Source organism: Mangifera indica, chromosome 8 (genome assembly GCF_011075055.1).
Source record: "Mangifera indica cultivar Alphonso chromosome 8, CATAS_Mindica_2.1, whole genome shotgun sequence".
NCBI lineage: Eukaryota > Viridiplantae > Streptophyta > Magnoliopsida > Sapindales > Anacardiaceae > Mangifera > Mangifera indica.
This window is the reverse complement of record NC_058144.1, coordinates 9,490,397-9,514,883: the sequence shown is the minus strand read 5'-3', so window position 1 is coordinate 9,514,883 and position 24,487 is coordinate 9,490,397. Positions and strand designations below refer to the sequence as shown.

General features: G+C 33.5%; 4 protein-coding genes and 1 pseudogene across 8 annotated transcripts; 4 read left to right on the top strand and 1 right to left on the bottom strand.

The window, feature by feature from the left end:
* The first annotated feature begins 460 nt into the window (after positions 1-460).
* Positions 461-2,863, top strand: LOC123224237 (surfeit locus protein 2). Its single transcript, XM_044647844.1, has 5 exons — positions 461-821; positions 1,184-1,281; positions 1,434-1,715; positions 2,421-2,469; positions 2,591-2,863. The coding sequence occupies exons 1-5, from the start codon at positions 586-588 to the stop codon at positions 2,673-2,675; spliced, it is 750 nt and encodes a 249-aa protein (XP_044503779.1). The 5' UTR covers positions 461-585; the 3' UTR covers positions 2,676-2,863.
* Positions 2,864-3,459: 596 nt separating this feature from the next.
* Positions 3,460-6,257, bottom strand: LOC123224238 (uridine kinase-like protein 5). The gene is made up of 12 exons (XM_044647845.1): positions 6,166-6,257; positions 6,012-6,081; positions 5,815-5,930; positions 5,601-5,697; positions 5,271-5,350; positions 4,909-5,103; positions 4,731-4,814; positions 4,578-4,638; positions 4,374-4,434; positions 4,111-4,204; positions 3,861-4,016; positions 3,460-3,770 (listed from the first exon to the last, which is right to left on the bottom strand). The coding sequence occupies exons 1-12, from the start codon at positions 6,211-6,213 to the stop codon at positions 3,561-3,563; spliced, it is 1,272 nt and encodes a 423-aa protein (XP_044503780.1). The 5' UTR covers positions 6,214-6,257; the 3' UTR covers positions 3,460-3,560.
* A 3,319-nt stretch (positions 6,258-9,576) lies between these two features.
* LOC123224157 (E3 ubiquitin-protein ligase RGLG2) lies at positions 9,577-14,259 on the top strand. 5 transcript variants are annotated; one of them, XM_044647724.1, is made up of 12 exons: positions 9,577-9,855; positions 10,774-11,105; positions 11,301-11,385; positions 11,462-11,602; positions 11,691-11,804; positions 11,917-12,014; positions 12,264-12,343; positions 12,425-12,530; positions 12,636-12,763; positions 12,878-13,064; positions 13,834-13,890; positions 14,006-14,259. In XM_044647724.1, exons 2-12 carry the CDS (start codon positions 10,806-10,808, stop codon positions 14,084-14,086), a joined length of 1,377 nt encoding a protein of 458 aa, XP_044503659.1. In that variant the 5' UTR covers positions 9,577-9,855; positions 10,774-10,805; the 3' UTR covers positions 14,087-14,259. The 5 variants fall into 5 exon arrangements, with proteins under 5 accessions (XP_044503659.1, XP_044503656.1, XP_044503655.1 ...); XM_044647721.1 differs by having other exon boundaries at positions 10,757-11,105; XM_044647720.1 differs by having other exon boundaries at positions 9,578-9,855; positions 10,708-11,105.
* Positions 14,260-17,120: 2,861 nt separating this feature from the next.
* On the top strand, positions 17,121-17,863 carry LOC123222317. The gene has a single exon (XM_044645011.1). It carries the CDS (start codon positions 17,273-17,275, stop codon positions 17,699-17,701), a length of 429 nt encoding a protein of 142 aa, XP_044500946.1. The 5' UTR covers positions 17,121-17,272; the 3' UTR covers positions 17,702-17,863.
* Positions 17,864-19,241: 1,378 nt separating this feature from the next.
* On the top strand, positions 19,242-23,819 carry LOC123223952 (annotated as a pseudogene).
* Positions 23,820-24,487: the final 668 nt, after the last annotated feature.

Here is a 24,487-nt window from a genome sequence, read left to right as displayed (position 1 = left end):
TTTGAGTGATAAATCCAAGCGAAAGATTCAAACCACAAATTCAAGTGAAACTCAAATCAAATCAACCAAATTAGATCCACCTTTAATTTTAACTCAACGAATTTGAGCTGAACTTAAGTCAAACTATTTTATATTTAAAACGAACTCAAACTTAAAGATGTTTGAGCTTAGTTTGCATCTATCGTTACTCCACATTTCATGATCTTATTGGCTTCATCTCTTTTTCTTTCTTTTTATTTTTGTCTATTTTAATATTTTTAAAGTAAAAATAAAATAATATTAAATCATATGATGATATTTTAAAGTGTGTATATATAATATTATTATTTCTATCAAATTTTTTTGGTAAGTGGACGAAATTGCCCTTCTACCACAGACCCCGGTTCACTTATGGCCCAATCAACGCCTCTTATTTGGCCCAACAAGTCGTCGGTGGACTAATAATTTGTTTCTAATTTGCAAGCAGTAAAAACGGCCTCGTATTGTGGCTCTTCTCGAAAATCTGTTGAAGCCACGCTCTGGACAAACATATACGTTTCTGAACGGAGCTTTGCTTTCACAACGGAGGCTGAAGCAGGAGTGGCAATGGCTTCGGACAAGGGAGAGAAGCGGGGAAAGGAAGGGAGGAATCTGTTGGGTCCACCTAGTTTTAACGAGCTTGAGAACGGTAGGCTCAAGTGTGTGGAGACAGGCCACGAGATGCTACTCAAAGACAAGGACTCATATTCTCAGTCCAAACGGTGCCGTTTAGGTCTCATCGACTTCTCTCTGTCTCACAATAAGCCCCCCCTTAACATGTTCAAGCAAGACCCTCTCTCCCGGTAATACAAGCTTAGATTTTTTTTATTTGTTTATATACCTTTAATTAGGGTTTACGGTTTTGATATTTGTTGTCTTCTTAAGGTTGTTTGAGTGAGACGATTTTATGTCTATGAAGCTAGGTAGCTTAGTTTTGTTCTGTTTTTGAGTTCCCGGTTGAAACTTTGACTGAAAATTTGAGCTTTTTGTTTGATCAATATCTGAGAATTAATATAAAATTAGTCTTTATCTATAGTAGATGGAAGTTTCTGTTGTTTGAGGCGGTAAACGTTCAACAGTTCGCAATCCTTAAAATATTAAAATGTTGATGATGCTCTGTTCCATGTAATTTATATTGGCTTTCTTTTCATTGATTGTTTATTAGTTCAAAGTTGATATGTAAGCTAACGGGTGATACGGTTAACAAGACTGAAGAACACATCTGGAAGCATATTAATGGGAAACGCTTCCTCAACAAGCTAGGTTAGTTTTGGTTTTTATTTCTCTTGTTCTAAAGTATCTATATACTGCTGTATAATTTGAAATCTTCCTGTCTCTCTCTGTCTATGTGTTTCTACATTTAAAGGATTATCAAAATTTGGTCTGAATATTAAAAGGTAAATGACTGTGCACAGAACAAATGGAAACTGAAAAACTTGAATCAATTGGAGCATCAGGAGAAGAAAAAGCAAAGACAGGTGCCAGTCATGCAAATAAGAAGAATAGGAAAAAGAAGGGAAAAGAGGTTGAAAAAATTATCTCTGAAGTAAGGGAGTCTCCACATAAGGAGAGTGATTTGGAAGTAGCCAACTTTTGGGTGCCTCCTATTGGAGAACGCTGGGACTATGATGATGGTGGAGATCGATGGGGTTCAGGCTCAGAGTCAGGGGAGGAAAGTGATGAAGAAAATGAATCAGGTTTGCTTAGGCTCTGTGCTGGGCTGAAATAGTTTATTTTGATATTGTATTTGACTTTTTAATTTTTATAAATGGCTTGATTTAGATCAGAGTATAGAAGTAATGTTAGTCAGTAATGCTGGACTTATAGGACTAGGGAAATAAAATGACCTATAATTGGAAATTTAAAATACTGGTAAATATCAATAGATTATTGCTACGATACCTTGGAAATTTTTAAAATGAACATTATTCTTTATGAATTCCATTGTCAGTTAAAAAAACACTTGGCTGCAGAAGTTGATTATCTATGTTGAATGAACCTTCTTCCCTGTTTCTTTCATTTGCTGTCTTTTACTGAAAAATCATGAGGATATGATTACAACAAACTGGTAGAGAGCCTTTTAAAATACTTGTCACAGAATCTTATTTGCAATCTTTCTCGTTTAGTTAACCCTTGTAAGCATGTAATGTTGAACCAGCTAGCATTAAGTTGTTTTACTAGCTTTCTTTGCACTATTTTGAAGTAGATTCTATTTGATCTCAGTTTACTAGGAACAGACTTGCACAAATGTCTTCAATTTTCTCTTTTAGCTCTCCGTATATTGACATTTTCAGTACTGTCAGTCTCTTAGGGAACTGGAATAGCTCTGGAAATAAGCAACTGTTTTCTTTTTTCGTCTATTACTCTCAGTTTGGTTATTTGACTATATGTTTCTATATTAGATGGCACAGTTGAAGATGGTATGAAGGAATCAAAGGAGCTTTCTGTTCAGTATGTACTCAAAATGAATTGTTCTTTATCCTATAATTTTTTGACCGTTTGCTCTATTCTTCACAGTCATGAAGTATTTTGCTGATGATGAAATACTTTTAAATCTTGTTTTGCTTTGCAGAACAAAGAGAATGTCCATAGAAATTGGACCAAGCAGCTTTGCCTCAAGGAAGAAGAAGAGTAGGAAGGAAAAATCTTTATCTTAATTTTTCTTATGTGATAGCCTTTTCTGCTAGTTATCTATGGCAGATTCTGATTCCAGGTTGATTCTAGTCCCAAGAATAATGGGAAATTTTAGGACTGTATAGATAGAGATTTGAACCCAAAATGCTTCCATAGTAATAGATAATTTTTTCTGCTTATTTATATAGATATTTTTGTTTTCATGTCCCAACTTTGTTTTTGCAGTTTTTGCCTTACATTATTGTATGCATTTGACATGTCACATTCTTAATCAAATTTTCTGTATATGTATATATTGATTTTGTCTTTTTTTTGCCACTTTTAGTTTTCTTTCTGGTTTGCTAGAAGTGTCAATTGGTTGGGGCTGCTATATCGTGGGTTGTTACAGTAGTTTAGTTTTGACATATTTAATTATCTAAATAATATTTATATTGTTTGGATATTTTAACTTAAATATTTTGATACATACAATGTTATTTGCATTTATAATGAGCAACCATTTGAATTGAACCATCCACTTATTGCAATTAAATGCAATATATATAGTATTGGGTTGAATTAATGTGTATATTATCTCAACTTTCTCCCTTTTAACTTCAAGGAAAAGGTCAGCTATATATCTGTCTACTAAATGAGTATTATATATACGAATGAGTGATATTATATATACATGAATAAAATAGGTACTAATGAATATTAACATTGATATATTGTTATGTAATTAAGTGATTTAATTATTTTTTTAAATTCAAAATTACTTAATTAGTCTTTGGTATCCATTTATCCATACATAAAGAATTATTGTTACCGAATTTAGTAGTATTGATATTATATTTTTTGATTGAACAAAATTTCATCCTCTGCATTTATATGTAACTAATCCAGATGTGTTATTGTAATTTATTCTGTCATTTTGGTGTTCCCAAACTAATAGGTAGTGAGATAGACTGAGTCTTGAAAGCGGTATTGTAGTTGTAACCTGTACCGAAGTATCGGTCGCCAAACTCCCCCATGCCTGGCAACACTCGAGCATGTTCATCCAGTGACGCATCAATCTCCGATGTCACAACTTTTAGCTTCGGAAATTTCTTGCAGACAGCATGAATTCCTTGAGGTGCCTGCAGGATATGTGATACACCCCAGTTGTAGATTTAAAACAGAACAGAAACCAAGTTTTCAAAATGGATAGCAAAAGATCAACAACTTACAGCTATGAGGTTGAGAAAGAGGATGTTACTTTCTGGAACGCCCTTACTCAGAAGTAGAGATATGGCTTTGACAGCGGAGTTTCCAGAAGCCAGAATGGGGTCAAGCAATAGCACATGACGGCTTGAGATATCTGTGGGTAGTTTGTGATATATTAACTGCACAAATTTTGTAAGCCAAATGAGGTGAATGTTGTAGTTAAAGGAGAAATTCTAATGATGAGAGAAAAGAGACACAGTCGATTCCACAAACCTGCCGTCCATTGCTACCCTCTCCGTGGATAAGGATTTTGCCAATTTTGATTCCCTTACAACATGCCCTTAATGCATTCTCCATGCTTTCCCCACTGATGCAGAAATTAGAGAAATCATTATCATTAAATGTTACTTGTTCAGTTCTGCCTATCTTTAATCTTCCAATGCTACAGATCTTGTCAATTATGTTTTTAGAACCAACCGAGGGAATTTCTGCTTGAAGCTTGATGTTAAATATTAGTAAATTTACAATTCATGTACCTTCTAATGATTGAGACCCCGCATAACCTTTTACAGAAGACAACTCCAGTGTATACAGATCCTGCAATAAGATACAACGCAGCGATGATTGATCTATTATAGAAAAATTAAACCAGAATGCTAATTGTAGATGATAAGGGAGAGAAATTCTGGTGAGTGATCAATGCCTTCATAAATTAATACATTGGAGCAAGCAGCAGGCACCTGTTGGAGTAATGACTTGTTTCTCAGTGAAAGGAAGGTGTCCTAGGCCATGCTCTACAACCTGAAACATTGATTCAAAACAAAATTATTTCACATGTTGCCAATAACCCAGTTCAAAATTTTCATGATTTTCATTCATACGAAGCTGTTTACCAAACGAATAAGTCGATCAGCGTAGAAAACAAAATCATGCTTTTTCGTTTTAGCATCTCGTATAAGGGTGTGCATACCGCGAAGCTGGACCAAATTCAGAAACACCATTAATCTTTTTTAGGTTCTCTAAAGCAAGAACATAGAATGGCACAATAAGAATGAAGTTAAATAGAAATACCTGGAATGTTGAGAGAATAACGAAAACATTTGAATATATTTTACAGAGGTCATGCTGGCCAAGCTTTGTACGAATATGTTGAACTATCAAGTCGATTGCCACATCATTGTCTCCCCCTCTAGGGATGATAATGTCGGCATGCTTTTTCGATGGCAGTATAAATTCTTCAAAACTAGGCTTTACAAATCTAGCATACTGCAAAATTTGGAGAACAGATTATTGAGGTATCTGCATAATATAGACTTATTTATGCTGCAATAGAAGATAAAAATTTTGATCATTTGAATATGTATATTGTAATTTATATGAAATTTGTATAGTGCACGCATTTTCACTCTGGTTAAAGATACAAGTTCACTAACTTGATTAAGCACATTTTCGACATCTCTTCCTCTTTCGACATTGTCGCGTTGGATTCTTCGTGCTAAACGCACATCAGAATCTGCACTGGTCAAATCATTATGATGGTCATTTGGTAAGTTATCATAGTTGCTATCAGAAGAAATGAAACTTGGTAGAAAATCATCAGCGTAAAGCTTTATTATTAATCCAATTTTGAAATATCTGATGGTTATGATTAATAGTTCAACATAAAATGCAGTGCTCAGTTTCATTGATTCTTACTTAACAAATTGCTTGACTTATAGGGCCAAAATACAGGAAAAAAAAATTAAAAATCCAGAGAAGCAAACCTGTGTCAACAAAGATCTTCATGTTCATGAGTTCACGAACACGGTTATCATGAAGTACTAGTATTCCTTCCAAAATGAACACATCTGAGGGATTAATCTATGATAGAAGAAGCAAGCATCATTAAGAACCGATTTCGACTGAAACTATGGGTTGAATGCATATAAAAACAGATGCTTCAAAGATATCAACGCTGAAGATGGAGAAATCTGGCACCTGGCGAGCCCCTTCAGTGCTTTTATGAGTCTTGAAATCATAATGGGGGATGCTAACTGGGTGCCCCTGTTTCAGGATTTCCATGCAAGAAAGCAAAAGCTCTGTGTTGAAGGCATCTGGGATTGAATCAAATTATGAAACAAGCATCAGCATTGTAAGTCCTACAGATCATAAATGGAATAAAAAATAAAATATACCCGGATGATCAAAGTTGTACTCGTGAACATTTCGCAATTGCTCATCGTTGAGAGTCTTATAAAACGAATCCTGCAACAATCGCACACATTAAATGCATCCAGTGCAAATTGAGGACCTGAAACAAATTAAACGCACATAGTAAACTTGAATTACCTGATTTACAAGAACAACGCGTTGATCATGGAGCTGGGAGATAATCATATTGCAAACGGTTGTCTTCCCAGATGCTGTTCCGCCAGCAACACCTGGCAAAGCCAAAAGAATACCAACAAGTTCATATACGAAACCAGAGAAATCAAAAGAAAACAAAAACAAAGCTAAAAGTGCTTATCACCAATGACAAAGGGTTGTTTAGGGGGCATTTTTGTATGGATAGAAAAGTTCTCTTCCATCTTAGTAGTCCATTCGGATACAGAGTCCATGTTTGTATTAAGATTTGATGAAATGAGTAATCAGGTTTTACAGTGAAGGATTTGGCTTGTTTTGCTCCTCTATATTAGAGAATTTGAGATTTGAAGAGAACGAAATAAGCGGGACCTAATGGAATAGAGACCAAGCGGGTCACTTGGTTTTACATTCATTGGTATCAATACCACACTTTATAATATTACAAATTGAAAAAAAAAAAAATTAGAAGAAGAAATATTGCAAATTAATGCTAATTTAAGGCAGGATTAGTTTTGCAATGAAACTTGCGTAATCTACGGAACAATATGTTGAATTTCTGAGATTAAACCTAGGAGATCACGAGGCCATCTTCCAAAATGATTGGTAAATTTTGCAGAGACCATTGGAGATATATAGCTGTTGAAATTGAATAAACCCACTAAGATTATCCATGGGCCGTTGCTTAAGAGTAATGTTATATGTTTAAATAATATACACAATTTTATATATAAACAATGATATATCATTATGTGATTGAATAATTTTAAATTAGAAATAAAATAACACATAATCACGTTGTAACGCGTTATTGTTTATGCTAATTATTTTTTCGTATAGTTTTATCAATATTATAAACAATGAAACAGGAATTAGAAAAGAAAGAAGCAAATGGCTGCCCTCTATTATGACGCATTCCATATGGTAAAGAGTTTGAAGTAGGATTGGATTCAAAATAAATATATTCGAATTTGATACAAGTTTTGCTCAAATGAACCTAAACTCAAACATGATATATACGAACTCAAACTAAAATATATTTGAAAACCGATTATGAGCTCAAACCTAAGCTAAAAATATTAAAAGAAATTGTAAACTACACTGCACAAACTATAAGTGAACCAAATTCAAGCAAACGAGTTCGACTAGCCCGAGCCAAGTTTGACTTGTTTATACTAACCTGAGTTGAATACAAATTTCCAACACATGAAACAAAGTGAATACAAACCAAACTTATCTTGAGCTCGAACTGAGCTCCCTTGAAAATAAGGCAAAAACAAGTTTCATTTTGTCTGAACTTAGTTCAATTCGAATCCATCCAAAGTTCAAAGGCAAGAAAAACTTGACAATATATTTAAAAAATATTTTTTATAATTAAAAAATATAGTAAATGTTTGATGTCATTTATGAGGAAATATGCAAAATGTTGAATCGGTAGAACTGCAAACTAATGAGATAACCGGTTCAATTATCGATCCGATTTTAAAAATATTATTTTCTTTTCTAACAGAGAAGTAACATTTGTTGTGAGTAAAAAAAAAGTACGTCAATTATTAATTTTTATCTTTGAATATAATAAAACTATTTGTATAATTTTTGTGTATAATTTTATATACAAAAAATAATATGTCATAATGTGATTAAATGTTATTTTATATTTAATTTTAAATTATCTAATTATATGATAATACGTTATTATTTATACATAAAATTAACCATATAATATTACTTTTCTGAATAATATTATATTATATAAATTCTAAAAAATTTAGAGAAAATTTGGAGTTGACCGATTGAGCAAGTTCAACAACGACCCCTAGGTTATTTTCAAATCACTGACACAAATTTAATGTTACGTGTCCCCATGTACAAACTATATGGTATATACTAAAGAATAAAAATAAGGGAGGTCATATTCATGTATGTATGGCTGCTCAACTCAATTTGTCTTATTATATTACAGGTGACCAGAATATAACGCCGTTAGTTTCGTGGAAATTGACTTTGAGACGAGCTGTGAGGATGATTCAGGTGTCACCTAATTTAAACAAGAAGAAATTTGTGCTGTGATTCACAAAGAGACGAGTGATTAATCATAGAAGAGTTCTTAATTTGGCGTAAATTAAGCATCTTGTAGTATTGTTTATTAAATTGAATATTTGCTTTACTAGACTGATATAAATAATAATAGTAAATAAAAATAAGGCCAAAAGGCTTAGTCCCACCGAAGGCTTGATGTATATCCAGTTCTCATCTGTTAATTTTTAAAAAATCTAAAATCTTATTTATGGGTCGATGAAATTAATAAAATCGATTAATTCTAGAGGTAAAATTATTATTTAATTAATCTTTTAAAAATTATAAAAAATTATATCATTTTTTTCTAAACTTTAAAAACTAGCAAATTTTACCACGATTAAATTTTGAAAGGCTATATTCTCCCTCAAGATTTCAAATTTTTTAAAACGATTTTCCTATAAATGACCAACTTCTTTAGAGATCTCCATCCCTCTTGACAACGTGAAATAGGGTTGGATTCGAGCCGAGCCGAGCTCGGCTCGCAGCCAGCTCGGGCTCCGCTCGGCTTTTTAAGGGCTGGCTCGAGTTCGGCTCGACTCGAGCCGAATTCGGCTCGGCTCGAGTTCGGCTCGTTTTCAGCTCGGCTCGGTAACGGCTCGGCTCGACTCGTTTTTTATATCAAAACGACACCGTTTTGTATATATATATGGATTAAAACGACGCCGTTTTGTATAAAAAAATTTTTAAAAAAATATACCGAGCCAACCCGAGCCAGCTCGGGCTCGGCTCGAGCTCGATCGAGCCGGGCTGAGCCCGGCTCGTTTCGGGCTCGAACCGAGCCGAGCCGAGCTCGAACTCGAGCTGGCTCGGCTCGAATCCAGCCCTAACGTGAAAGTTGTCTCTCTCAACATAATTGGTATGAAATTAATAGAGACGAATGTATTCGTTAATTCGTTTAGACATAAATGATTTGTTTTCATTTAAATAAAAACTTATATGACAAATACAAGTTCGAAAGAAGGGAGAGAAAGGGTTGAAGGGTGCTAGTTGCTGGAGAGGGAGAGGTTTTACCATTTGTCGAGAATTTGTTTAAAAAATTGGAAAAAAGAAAATTTAATTTTAAAAATTTGTAGAGTTTAAGAACAAAATAGTATAAATTTTTATATTTTTTAAAATTATTAATAAAATAATAATTTTATTTTTAAAATTAAAAAATTTTATCAACTTCAATAATTCACGGATTTGAAAGTTGGATAAGCTTTAATATCCATGGGTGGGAAAATATCTTTTGGCCTAATAATGATGACAAAATAGACAAGTAGCAGAGTTGTCACTTTCTTAACGGAAGCACCACCGCTCTCATCTCGCTATAAATAAAATAAAATAAAAATATGTTTATCTTCTTCGCCCGTCATAATGCCACCATCTCCATGTGCCAGCCTCAATCTATGAACAAACAATTATATCCTTCGTATTCTTCCTAAAATCTGGAAACTGAGAAGTTTTAAGCCCATTGAAAGTTAATTACTTTTTTTAAAGGAAAGTACTAGAAAAAGCTGAAGGAATCTCTACTCACGGTACAATTTGTCGCCTGAGAGGGGAGGCAGAGGCAATGCTACGAACTCCTACTTGCCTCTTCATCGTCTTTTTCGCTTCAAGGTAGGTACTCTTTTATAACTTGCATTATAATTTCTGCTTTTTGAAAGTTTGCTTTAATTTGAACTGAGTTAGGGTTTCCTGTTAACAGATCTTGAACACTGTTGTTAATTGTCACTGTATATCCACGGATTGGATATTTCTTCCTGTTTTAAAGATTTTGAATGGATAAGTGATTTGATGTTTGCGTTTGCTTGTAGTTATTGTTTCTTGTTGAGTAAGATGACAAATGGAATCTTGTAGTGAATCAAACGTGATTATAATATAAGAAGTTGTTTCTAAGTTAAAAAAAGGCGGATGCTTAGGATAGAAGTTTTCTTATTAAGGCGTTACAATCGTTTACGTGCTAAAGTCATGCATCTAAAGCCGCTTTTTTCGGTCTGGTCTTTTGTTTGATTCCGTACTGTTGAGAAAAGAAGTGACGAATTTTCTTGGAAATTTTTCCTTCTTTTGTTACGTTTTCCATAGGTTTGTCATTCGAGGTATGTGGTGAATACTCTTTACAGCTTTGATTTTATTCTGGTTGGTTTGCTTGATTCAGTGTGTTGAATTTGATTTGGTGGTGGTTTTCTTGGAAATTGCATTCCTTTGGCAAACAACTTTTTATTTCTCATAAATGGTGGTTTCTTTCTGAGGCTTGTGGTGTTTTGGTGTTGCTTGGGATAGATTGGTTTGGGCCTCTTGTTTTTTATTGTAAAAGAGACAACTGGGTTGTTTTCATAGATAGTGAGGTAGAGAATTGAAAATTGTTCAGGTAATTTTTGTTGATCAATCTAATACATGTTGAGGCTTTTTGGATAACAAAATTTCAGATTTTGTTTTTAATTTTTGAGGTCTTGTGGTGTTTGATTATAGGTATTGGTTCGGATTGGTTTAATTATTTGTGTGCTGTGCTCTGAAGCAGAAAGTGTATTTTGTTAGAAATTGGTAAACTTCTGTGCATAATTTAGTTGATGGGAGCCGGAAGCTCAAGGTTCAGTTGGAGGCAGAATCCATCATTTCGATCGACTTCATCTTCACGGGGTTCTCAGCATGACTATTCTCAGTCACAGTATGGTCAAGAAAATCAGATTTGGGGTTCTCAGTACGGGTATACTCAGCCACAATATGGTCAAGAAAGTCAGCCTTATCCACCCCAGCAAACATATACATCACAACAGTATAATTCCTCTTCTGAACAATACGGTGGTAACACAAGGAAGCTTGATAGGAGGTATTCAAGAATTGCTGATGATTACAAATCCTTAGAACAGGTAATGTCACATTCAAGAAGCACTTGAGTAGATGAACTAGGCATTTATAAATATTTCCATGCAGTTCTGAATTCTCCTATTTTCTTTGTACAATAATTTCATGACTTTTACAAGTCCTAAATGGCGCATCTTCCATTATATTGACTCTTAAAATTCTGTCAACAGCATGTAAAAATTCATTAACATTCTGTGTAGGTGACTGAGGCCCTTGCTCGTGCTGGCCTTGAATCATCAAATCTCATTGTTGGCATTGATTTTACAAAGAGCAATGAGTGGACAGGTTAAGTTATTTTTTTCAGTGCTTTAAATATAGGTTATGGTCTTATTTAGCATGCTGAAACTATTTTTATAAATAGGTACTCGATCATATCACAGAAGAAGCTTGCATCATATTGGAGATGGTTTAAATCCTTATCAACAAGCAATATCCATTATCGGGAAAACCTTAGCTGCATTTGATGAGGATAACTTGATTCCATGCTATGGATTTGGGGATGGTATGCTTGACTTCACTGGTTTTTTTTTTTAAATGGTTTATTTGTCTGAAATATGTGGGTGATAACCTTTGCTCTCTTATAATGGCAGCTTCAACACATGATCAAGATGTCTTCAGTTTCTTTCCAGATGAGAGATTTTGTAATGGATTTGAGGAGGTGTTAAGTCGGTATAGGGAAATTGTACCTCATTTACGGCTTGCAGGTTTGACCTGTATCCTCCAATTGCCATTTTTTTAAAAAACTAAATTCTGGAGTATCTCTTCAAGTTTAGCTGTTTGGTTCCTTTAGCTTACGCATTTTTTTTTTCATGACAGGACCAACATCATTTGCTCCTGTAATTGAAATGGCCATGACCATCGTTGAGCAGAGTGGTGGCCAGTATCATGTATTATTGATAATTGCAGATGGTCAGGTATTTGCCTCAAATATAAATATAATCTTAGATCTTTGACCAAATAGAGGGGACGGATTGCTACAATCATCAGTTACACAAATTGAAAACGAATCAGAAAAAAAGAATTGAACTTATTTATACTGGATACAAAGCTGATAGGATCCTGTCATTTTCACCATTCCTGCTAAGCAATAATAGGTCGTTTATCTTAGGACGGATGGATTTTTGTTGTAAGTCGGGGTTCACCCAAATTGATGGTTGTCTCAGGTAACAAGAAGCGTTGACACTCAGCATGGCCAATTAAGTCCACAGGAGCAGAAGACAGTTCAGGCAATAGAGGAAGCAAGGTGAATTTTGGTTCCTAACGTTCCTAATGTTGCTGGTATTGGTTGGTTTGTTTGACACATTATATTTTTATTTTATTGTAGCAAGCTTCCTCTGTCAATTGTTCTAGTCGGGGTAGGGGATGGGCCCTGGGACATGATGAAGGAATTTGACGATAACATCCCTGCCCGGGCCTTTGATAATTTCCAGGTAGGTGTCTGGGGCATTATTATATTGTTTTTTACCGCTGTCACCTAGTTTTGTAACTTTTTGTTGGTGATTAGCTTATTTGTGTGTGTATGTGTTTTTGTGTAGTTTGTGAACTTTACAGAGATAATGTTAAAGAATCGTGAACAATCTCGAAAGGAAACAGAATTTGCACTTGCTGCTTTAATGGAGATTCCTTCTCAGTATAAGGCAACGATAGAGCTTAATATACTGGGGTAATGAGTGATTCTTCCAACTGTTATTGTTACTTTGTAATTTTTTTGGTCGTTTTTTTCTTTAAATCTACTGGCATAAATGTCATTGTCACTCTTGTCTGATTACTTGCACAGTCGCCGGACAAGAAATGTTCCAGAGAGGGTTCCCCTCCCTCCACCTGTATATGGTGCAACATCTGTCAGCAACTTGAAACCTTCCTATTCTACCTCTACCAGTTTCAAGCCAAATGCTCCTTATGAAAGAGAGAGTCAGCCTGTCAGCTCAGCTCCTCCTGTTACAAGTTCTACATATGATAATCAGGTATTGAGATTTTGGACAGAATGATCTAAGTTGTTGTCTTAACTTATTTAACTAGCTGCCTTTGGACAATAAACATAAAATAGGAATTAGATGGAGCTTTAATGCATCAAATCCAATGTAAATAAAGCATCATCAGTGATTATGTTTTTATTGCATAATTGATCTTTACTTCTAGCAGTTACAAGAAAACAGTCCTTTCCTTTAAAACGAGCTCTACTTGAGTTACCCCATTCCTAGCATGTTCCAGAGTTTAAGGTGTACCACTTTGGTATTCATGATGGAGGGCCTTGATCTTGATATTGTCACTGTGAGAAATGGTTGATAGCTATAAGAGAGAAGTGAAAAGTTGATGACGCTGCCAACTAGGCCATTTTTGCTGGGAAATTACAATGATTTTTTTGATGGAAGTGTGACTATATTTATGCTCTGCTCTTACCTTAAATAAAATCAATAGTATCTAGACTGGTTTATCACATTTTAAGTGAGGTTTTTGATTTAATTTCTGCCAGTTAATGTATAGGAGATACTGTCATGTTTTTTATGATTCCTAGTCAGTTTGCTAGAAAATAAAAACGGATGAGCAATAAATTGACAAATCAATGTGTAGCATTGACTTGCATTTAGATGTTGAGCGCCATAGTCTGCAACTTGTTGCATTGTAAACTTCTTCCTCTTTGATTATTACATTGAAAATTAGAATTTTCATCTTAATAACTGAGATAGATTGATTATGAATGTTGGGACTAAAATTATATGTTGATTTGGGCAGCTATGCGTTATTTGCCTTACTAATGTGAAGGACATGGCCTTTGGTTGCGGGCATCAGGTAGATCCCAGCCTGTATTCCTCAATTTTTGCTTTCGTACCATGTGAAGGAAATAGATTATAATTTAAAAAAAATACTGACCTTGTTATTTTTCTGTGTGTTTTTCTTCTGTCAGACATGTTGTGAATGTGGACAGGACCTTCAATTATGCCCCTTGTGTCGGAGCCCAATCAACACAAGAATTAAGCTCTACTAAACTACATAAGTATGTTTATTAAGTATTAATTACTTGGCCTAAATTCTTTGTAGTTCATCACCCAGTTATGAAGAGCATATTAGGTGTGCTGAATTCAGCTTCAGATTCCTAGGAAGAAAATGTTAATGTACATGCCATTTTATTATTATTTATTAATTTTTTTTTACTTCTCATTTAGTTTTTTCGCTCAAATTTATTTACCTCTTTAATGAAATTCCCTAATGGTGAATGAATTTACTGTGTTCTACTGATCAGTTAGAAATTAGGTCAGGTTGGTGACATCTATTACTTTCTGTTGTAATCCTCTAGTGGTTGTGGGGTTCTAAATTGCCCACATTGTTTTAAATATCCAGAAATGAATATGCATGTGGTGTTATTAATGTAATGGATGTTCTTAATCCTCTTAAACTCTTTGTATCTTGTAAACTTTTTGTTATCACGGTAATTTATTCTCTTTATTATAAGTTTATTTTAGGCCAAAAGACTTATTCCCACTCAAGGTTTATTGAAAACGCAAATTGGTGTCTATTCAGCAGGAAAAACTTACATTTTTATTTATAGACCGTTAAAAGTAACATATTTAGTTAACTTTAGGGTTAAAATTGTTATTTAATTATAATATATTAAAAAATAAAATTTTATTTTTTTATTGGTTTGAAAAATTAATAATTTTTTTTTACGATTAAATTTTAAAAAGTTATATTTTTTCTTTTTACAGTTTTATTTTGAACCAAATTTTTTCAGTATCAAAATTTGACCACCATCTCTCTTTCTCTATCATTGATAGTTACTCTTTTGAAAAAATCTCTCTCTCTATCTATTGGTAACATTGTGACAAAGATGACATTTGTCGTCGATGAAGGTGAAGAAGTTGGTAAAGGCAAACTTTAGATAAAGATGAATAGTCTTGTTGTCGATGAAGGCGAGTGTTGCAATGTTGTTGGAGAGAGAAAAATTTTGTCAAGAGGGTAATTGTTGATAGCAAAGAAAGAGAGATGATGATCGGATTCTGGTGTTGGAGAAATTTTGTTTAAAATGAAATCATAGGGAGGAAAAAATAATTTTTTAAAGTTTAATCTTAAAAAAAATTGTTAATTCCTTAATTTAAAAGAGGAAATGAGATAAAATTTGTATTATTTTTAATATATTATAGTTAAATAGCAATTTTATTTTTAGAATTAACTAAATCTATTAATTTTAATAATCTATAGCTAAGAATTTGAGTTTTTCATTATTTATTAATTAACTAATAAAAATTTATTAAAAATCATATAATCTTAGCAAAGGAAATACTACAATAGCCAAAAACTAAAAGGTAATAACACTATTCATTTTTTACATGGTAAATCTTCGATGCAAAGAGAATAAAAAAACAACCTACTTAAATCGAATATAATTATAGTGGTTCGCAACATCTATAATTCATATAAATTTGGAACTCAATTACAACTCTAACATAAATAAAATATAAAAAGATTTAAAAAAAATAAACTAAAATCACCAAAGAAATAGTCGAATTTTAGATTGAATAACTTCAAATCCAATAATTAAAATCAAAGTTTAGTCATTTGAATTGAAGATCCACATGTCCAATATTGGATATGAAGATCTGTAAATCTGAATGTCGATTATTTAAAGATAAAACAAGTTAGAATAGTATACCTCTTCAATTTAATACGATTCGATAAATTATGAAAGCGTTAAATGATATTTCATTGTGAATTATATGAAAACTAGGGTAATTCTATGCATTCAAAATCTTAAATCTTATTTGAATATAACTTGTGTATTTTCTCAAACTCTCGTATGCGTTTTTTACATGCTGGATAAATTTTATAATGAAAACAAATGTTTGTAAAATAAAATAATAAAGTAACAAGACGTCGACACTTTCCCCTTTAAAAATAAACCTTAACAAACAAAATTGAAAATTCATAGATGATGTGTAAAGGTTTTTAGAAAAATTGGGGTTTGATGGAATTATTATTAAATTAAATTAAAAAAATAATTTTTTTAGTCTTAAATCAGGGTAGGCCTTTTCTACCCTTTTTCAAAGTATCTAAATTTTGAGGGTCGGCCTGCGTCTACCCTCCCAATATGCCATGTCCACCCCTAGATATTAGATCGAGCTTTGGCCAAAGGACTATTTCCCATCCAAACTATGCAGTATTTTCCAAGTTCTTTTCATTAATTTTGAAAATCCTATTTACCCGTCATGACTGTTTAAATCTATTAATTTTAAGAGTAAAATCATACTTTTATATTTAATATTCAATCTCGTCCGAGAAGATGACTTCTCTTCTCAAATGACTTTTCTCGGTATCGGATGGGTCAGGGTAGAGTTGAGGCAGACCGTGGTGGAAGAGAAATCCTCGAGAGGGAGAGACGATCGACGATGACATCGGAGAAAGTAAACAAGTTTTAAAACTAAACCCTAGGGGAGAAATATGATCTTTTCAAACTTGGTTTAGAAAATAAAATATTAGTTTTTAAACATTTATAGGGGAAAATAAGATTAAATTTTTAGGAGTTAGGGTTCCGTTAAATTTAACCGATCATGGGTGGGTAAATGATATTTTTAAAGTTAACAGAAAAAAGTTTGAGAATTCAACATAGTTTGGGTGGAAAATAGTCCTTTGGCCTCGTGTTTTCAACAAATCTTGGGTGGGGCTAAGTCTTTCGGCCTTTATTTTACCATTGAACTTGTGATATTTCAGAGGTTTTTGTGATCTGGTCTTTTGTAACATAAAAAATATATAACAAAAATTTTTACATGTTCGTTTTCTTGTGCTCTTCCCATCGTATTTCCTTTATATGTTTTTCGTATGATATAATATATCGATTTAAATTTTTATGATTTTTTTATTTATATTATTATATAATTAAATATTATTTTATTTTTAATTTAAAATTATTAAATTATATAATAAAATATATAAATATTTATTTATTTATATATTTAAAATAAATATTCATCGACTTATTGTCCGAGGATAAAGTTTTATGTTTTATATCCCAACGTCAGCAGCTTGGCATTGAATGCACTTCAACTGCTTCCGCAAACGAAGTGCACCTCCTTTTGGCCCTTATGTTCACACGGCTTGTATAAGGAAACCAACCGCTCATAATTCATAACTTATACCAACGTCCCATTCTTGCAGATCATCTTCAAAACCACACAATCTTATGTTTCCTTACCAGAGATTGAGACATCAGGATGAATATTATGGCCTGGAAGAAGGAGGAGGACATGTTGGTTTTGGTTATGATGAAAGGGCGAGAATTGTGAAGAATGTTAAACCCAGAAGTTGGTACCGGCCGTCCTTCAGGGGCGTGCAAATTCGGAGGAGGAGATTCAGAGTGAAGGTTCCCAGGTTGAGGAGGCTGATCTTGAGAAAGAAGTTCAGGGTGGTGTCTGCTTTCAGAGTGTCGTGTGCGAAGTTGATGAGGAGATTGAAGGAAAGTCAGAATCATTTTGGTGATTTTTTTGCTGGGAATTATCTCTTCTTGCAGATTAATCCTGCCTCCATGAAGAGGATTCAAGAATCCTGGCAAGCCAATCAGGTTAAGCTCCAAGGCATGCCTTCTGGCTTCTCTCTCTCCAGGGTCGCTTAAGGAATGGATCCAGTCTCTGGCTCACCACCGCATGTGCGCCTTTTAATTAATTGAATAAATTTCAGTACAAGTGTTGTCGATCTCTTCATTTTGTTTCTGCATGTAAGACCCATTGAGAGTAAGCCTCATTAGGTTCAAGTAAAGAAATTTCTCTTTACTCCAGTATTGCCATTTTTTTTTTTTACGGTTTAGGGTTCAAAAATATTAATTTATATGCTATTATATCAAATTATATGAATAAATTATATATATATATATATATATATATATATATATATATATATATATATATATATATATATATATATATATATATATATATATATATATATATATATATATATATATATATATAAACTAGGAAGCCAATCAAATGGTTGCATTTTGATGGTTGAAAATGAAATAGCCTACCTAAAAGAATTATATTTATTTGGTGTAATTGAGAAAATTGAATGATTGGTGGTTCATCTTAACTTACCCAAAAATGTGGTCCAAAACATGTAATGTCAAATTTCTAAGTGCCAATCAAAAGTATCATTATTAATTCTTGTGTTTAATGGAAGGGGCATCAGCAGGGCTAATTGACTTTTTTGGGATTTGAAAAATTATAAATTTAATATATTTTTTTTAAATTTAAAAAATTAATAATTTAATATATTTAAAATACCAAAATAACTATTATAATTTTATAATAACCCTTATTATGTTTTATTATTTTTTAATATATAATTTTAACTCTAATATTATATTTTTCGATTTAATACAGTTAACTATAATCTTATATAATAGGATAAATAATAAAAATATATGTATAAATAAAAATAAATTATTATATAATTAAATATTATTTTATTTTTAATTTAATATTATTCTAAAGATAAATTAGATGTATAAGAGAAAAGTACGTAGTTTTATTTTAAAGGCAGCCAAGTTCATGTGACTCAATATTAAATGGTCCCATAAATAATGTAGAATTATGATTAATGCGCCCAATTTTTTGAGAGAGATTAGATGCCCCAACTAATCCATTAATGATGAGCGGTTGGTAAGTGGGATGAAAAGCTCATCTGCTCAATAAACAGCTGCATTTATTTATTGCAGTGAATAATTTCCAGGTAATGTAATTCCCAAAATAATACAAATTTCTAATAACATGCATACTGGGCCGATATAGGCCCAATACAATGGTAGGCCCATGTAAGCCATTTGGGCTAAGATTAAGAAGCCGCCAAAACGTTGCGTTTCGTTCGTTGTAAAATCAATCCTTTCACTGTCGAAACTCCTCCGATTCATTTACGGTTCACAGCTGCAGTTCCATTTAAATTTCTTAAGCTTACCAGTTAATCATTCTTTTTTGTTTCTTTTTTGAGCAGGTGACCACAGATCAGTGGGCCGAGCCCTGGGCCGCCGGTTCCTGAGTGCTTCAACGGAGGGGTACGCCCAGCGAAATTATGCGAACAACGTATCGGAATACAATACGGTGGTCTCATCTGTGACTGCTTAGAGAAGACACTTCCTGTTGAGAGACGTTTATGAAGATATGATGCTGGACGGTGTGCAGCCCACGCGCGACATTTTTCATTCGCTAAGTGTTGGTACTATGAAAGGCAGCCGCTTGCAGGATGCTGTTTTCTTTAAGGATCAAATGAGAGCCGGCGGTTTGCTTCCTGATGTATGTTCGTTCTTTAATTAACTTTTCTGTATATGAATATTAGTTGCTTATAATTACTTGAAAACATTTTTTTCAAATGATGAAAGTAATCACAAACCTGCTGGAATCGTTTCTGGGAAAAAAAAAAAAGCAGTAACATTGAACTTTTATGATGTTTGACTTTCTAGAAATATCAACATGTGGGAAATGTAAGAATTCTGACCAGGCGATTCGGGTATGTTTGTGTGCTTATTTAGTTATTTTTATGAGAAATTAAAACTAAATTTAATAAAGTTTAATATTTCCAGTCTGCCTTTTTCTTTTTGCTCCTCTTTTAATTGAAGATCCTTGAAGAAATGAAGAACGATGAAGTTTAGCCAAATGGACAAACTGACGTATGTTTGCTCAATGCATGTGCAGCAGCTGGTCGAATAGATCAAGTGTATGTTTCTTCTTTTTCTGTTTCAGCTCGTCTTTATTTTAGTTCTGTGGCTCAGGGCTCCACTGACCGGGTTCTTGGGTCTTTTGCAATACATCAGTTGGTGGTGTGTGATTGTTACCAGTTAATTGAAACTTTTAGTTAAGATATACTTGTTTCTGTGGTAATTAGTATCTCATGTTCCTAGCAAAAAAATCAGTGTGGCATGCATTTTTTGAAAGTACATCCATGCGGAGGCAAAACAGTCTGGAGAGAATTGTTTGTTTTGGAGAAAAAAATTGTCATAGTTGGTGTGAAAATGTTAATCATCTAACCATGTGCATCAAGGATCCAAGTAATCACTGGAGTCTTTCTGTGTACCTATCTTCTTTAGACAATAGCTGGCTTGTTGATTGAAGGCTACTATCTTGTTGTGTCCTGTAATGGGCTGCTTTATGAATCTGCTTATGTTCATCCATCTGTTTATTAAATTTTACAGCCATGCAATTGTTTGTGATATGACTGCAGCTGGTGCTGGGTTAAATAAGTTCTTTTATGCTGGACTTATAGCCACACATATGAATAAGACACCTCAAACGGATAATACAGCCACCAAAGTAATTTATAACATTTCCATCTGCTTTAAATGTGAATTTATGTTGCTTTTAAAAGCTTTTCTAATAGCTTTTTCATGTTGAAAGATTATTGAGTTTGTAGAAGCGTCAAAGGGGTTGGTCATCTGTTGAAGCGTCAAGTACCAGTGCAGAAGATGTAATGATGGGTGTTTTTGAAGAAGAGCTGTACAATTACCCACAGCTGATTATGCACACAGACGTGGATTTTTGAATAAGCAACTAACTGTATATCATGCTGCATGCCATGCTTGTGTTGAGCTAAGGAATGTAGAGGTATTATCTCACCATTATAGCTTGATTTCTCATCACTAAGCAATGCCATTTCTACCAGATTCTTTCTCACTTTTTGTGCCTGCCTGCTTTTTGCTTATGCATGGAAGTCTTGTTATATTTTGAATGATCTTCGTGCTTTTCTTGATGTTGACAATATGATATGTGTCTGACAAAGTGTATCATGTTGTATTACGTCTGCCAATTTATAACTACTGATCTTTCATTTCTACAGTAGAAATCCTCCCTGCCTCTCTGTCTCCAATGGCTATAAATCAGTATGTACTTGTACTAAATTACTTTTCTGATTAGTCTGAAGCTTAATAAGAAAATATAATTGCTTTTACGAAGGAGCCTTTAAATTTATTACAACTCTTTACCAGTTCTTTGTTGTGAATCATTGGGTCTGTTGTACATGTTTAAGAGTTGTTCAATTGTAAATATATGTCACGTGCCATTTTGACACCAAAGAGCTTCTATACCTTATTGTTAGGTTTTTATCAAATTTAGCTGTTCACTAGAAGCTTAAATCAACTTGTGAATGAGATTGTTGAGGTTCCTTTTTCTCGATGAACTAGCTCAGTTGAAACTAGATTGTTGTGGAGCACTATTTCATTGGTTGGTTTGTTTATCGCTGAGCTTCTATTTGCATTATATGCACACACAAACTGTAGGTATGGACTCTTGGTGGTTGTGGAAGGGGTGCATTCTTACTCATCATTACTGTATTTTTATGCTGCTTAAAGAATTTGCTGCCAATATGTCCTTGTTAATTTTTGCATATTCTTTTCTGTTGGGATAGGCAATGGAAACACTTTTGGAGATGCTTAAGGAGGAAGGGAAAGTTCCTGATGTCTTTATTGTGATGCAGATGATGAGGTATGGTTGTTATTAATTAATTTCTACGTTACTGCTTAATCATTTCTTCATACCTAGAAACTTCTCAATCTTTCCTCTGGTTTCATTGAATTCTAAAGTAATGGGGCTATTTGCGTATTTTACTATTGTGGTAGCCAGGAAACCTGTGTGACATAATATTCTTAGTTTAATCTTATGGTTGAATTGAGGCCTTTTGCCTCTAAGTCTAACTCTTGGGGTTATCAACCTTGTTATTAACCTTTTTGACTGGCCATACCACACTGCACTCTGTTGAGTGGATTGTATCTGTTTAATCTTTAATTTGACTCTTTGTACTGTTCTTAGCTTCAAAATGTATTTGGCTCCATTTTCATTCAGGTGCTATCTGCATTCTGGAGACATTGACTGTGGTCATAAAATTTTTGAAGACTATATGAATTATGGGAAGGCTCCTGTGGTGGAACCATATGTGGTGAGTTTTGTAACAAGAATATATCTACAATTTTTCTTTTTCCAATTTGTTAAAAACTATGAAGGTCTTGTGTGAGTAAGCATAAAGAACTATACATAATGTCTATAGGAAAGCCCAAATGACAACCAACTAAAAATCTGTTAAGAACCATTCAGCTTTTAAAACTATACTGTATCAGCTTGTACTACAATAACTGGAAACTCAGTCCTGATTTAATTGAGTTTTAAGAGAAAAATCTAAAAGTTCTTTTGACATTGATGCCCCAAAGGCAGAACTCTATCCTACAAATGTTTCTCTTGGAGCTCTTGGGCTGTTTCCTCTGTAAATCCTTAATTCTCCTAAATAATTGTTGATCCCCCTTTCACTGATTTATTACCTGCTAATGATTTGTTAGATCAACTTCCCTGTTAGTTTCAATTTGGATTGAGAGAAATTGAAGGAACTTTTTTATGTTAATAGGTAGGACTAAGATATTTTTAATCTCTTAGTTCAGGGTTTATGTTTGAGGTGGGTTTGTTGTAAAAATGCAATATCTACACTTCTGGTTTACTCACTGGCTATTGTTCCATACTTGCTAGGTCAATTCATTTGAAATTATTTGGAACAGTAGGTCGGTATTTACCTAAAAATTGACGAGTAATCAAGATGATTGTAGGAGAAAGACACAAAACTACTTTAACTTTGTATGGCATAGACACTTGTAGAGGGAGCCATGGTTGTTATACTCCCAGGGGCATGCAACTTGCTCAAGACACACTGGAATGCTAAGTTATATGTTGATTTATTTGTACAAGATGTTTTATTAGCATTATGGTTTTTGTCATGGTTCGTCTTATATGGCTTTCCTTTGGAATGCAGGTAAACATGAATTCTAGGAGGTCCTTCTTGAACCATAAAATGGGAAGTGATCTCCTCCTTGCAGCATCTGGAGAGAAGGTGAGAGAATATGTTTGTTAAAAGATAAAATTCTTGTGGCAAGTTTTTGATTTTGATTTCCTTCATTTAAAATGATACTTATTGACAGTGCCTTCTATTTACTGTTTCTACTGTTTTCGTATGCAGATCGGTGGATATACCACTGCCAATTTTATTTGGGACGTCATGCAAGCTCACAAAACTCCTATATCATATCCTGCTGTGGAAGCATATTATAATGGCTTAAAAGTAAGTTTCTTTACGAATCATTATTCACTAGAATTTTTGACTTCTGAAATATTGCCTCTTTGAGAGTTTAATCTGCACATACTCTTACCTAAGCTTTAAAGGTTGAAAACACATTAGACCTTGGGATTTTTTTCCTTATGACAGTGGATATATCAATTTGTGAAGATTATTACATGATTCTTATCTTTTTTTTTTCCTTGGGAAAATTGTAGGAACGAGAGATACCCAAAGATGATCTGAGACTGCTATTAGTTTTTCATACCTATGACAACTTATGTGCAAGATTCTGGGGGCCTGGACGGCAGGCACGGTAGTTGCCTAAGAGGGACTGATGAACTCAGTTGGAGACTAGGAAATACACCTCAAACATAATCTATCATAAATACTTCTGCTTTATCTAGTCATGTTTGAAGTAGAAATGTGACACCAAGGTGCATTCGCAAAGTTATCCATAATGTTGGTCTCAATGCAACAACAATTTGATGCTGATTTAAACGTTCATTCATATTGAAATCTTATTTATTTTAATTGGGTTCGTGTCAAATCTGACGGTTCTTGAATCTTGATTGACTAGAAGTGAGTAAAGTGATGTTTAGTATGTTTCGATAATATATTCTAATTCAATAAAATTCGTGATTGATATTTGTAAATGGTGTTACACCTACATCTGAGGGAGGCGCCTGTGCTTTCTATGTTTACAATATTGTTTTTAGTATTCATTATGGAGCTAAATTGGCTTGGCTTAATGTTCTTGTTGGTGAATTGGAACTTAACGGGAGATTTTGGTTCTGGGATTATTTTCTGATCTTTGCTTTACACAAGGAAGTCGACTTTCATTAAAGCCGGGTGAGGCACTGGGGACCTGCCTTCTTAATTAAAAGGCCAAAAGATTATCCCCACTCAAGGTTTAATGTATTTTCAAAAATTTTAAAAATCCAATTACTTATTATTCTGTTAAAATTTTTTGTTAGAATTAAAGATAAAAATGTCATTTAATTAAAATATTAAAAATTAAAATTATATTATATTTTTCTTTTTAATTTAAAAATCTATTAATTTATCTCACCCAAAATTTAAAAAGTGTTCATTTTCGTTTTAAGGTTTACATTTTTTTCATTGTCTTTTCCAGTGAGCAAAGCCAACATTCCCACACATCTTTTGTTGGTGGTCGAAGAAGAAGGAAGGGCAACAAATCCATTGATTTTGTCAGCAACCAGTTGTCATCCACATATCTCGTCGACTGAATCAAAGAAGGATGGGTCGCATGATGATCTTCCATAGGTCTCGTCATCTCATCACACAACGAAGCATCTCCCTA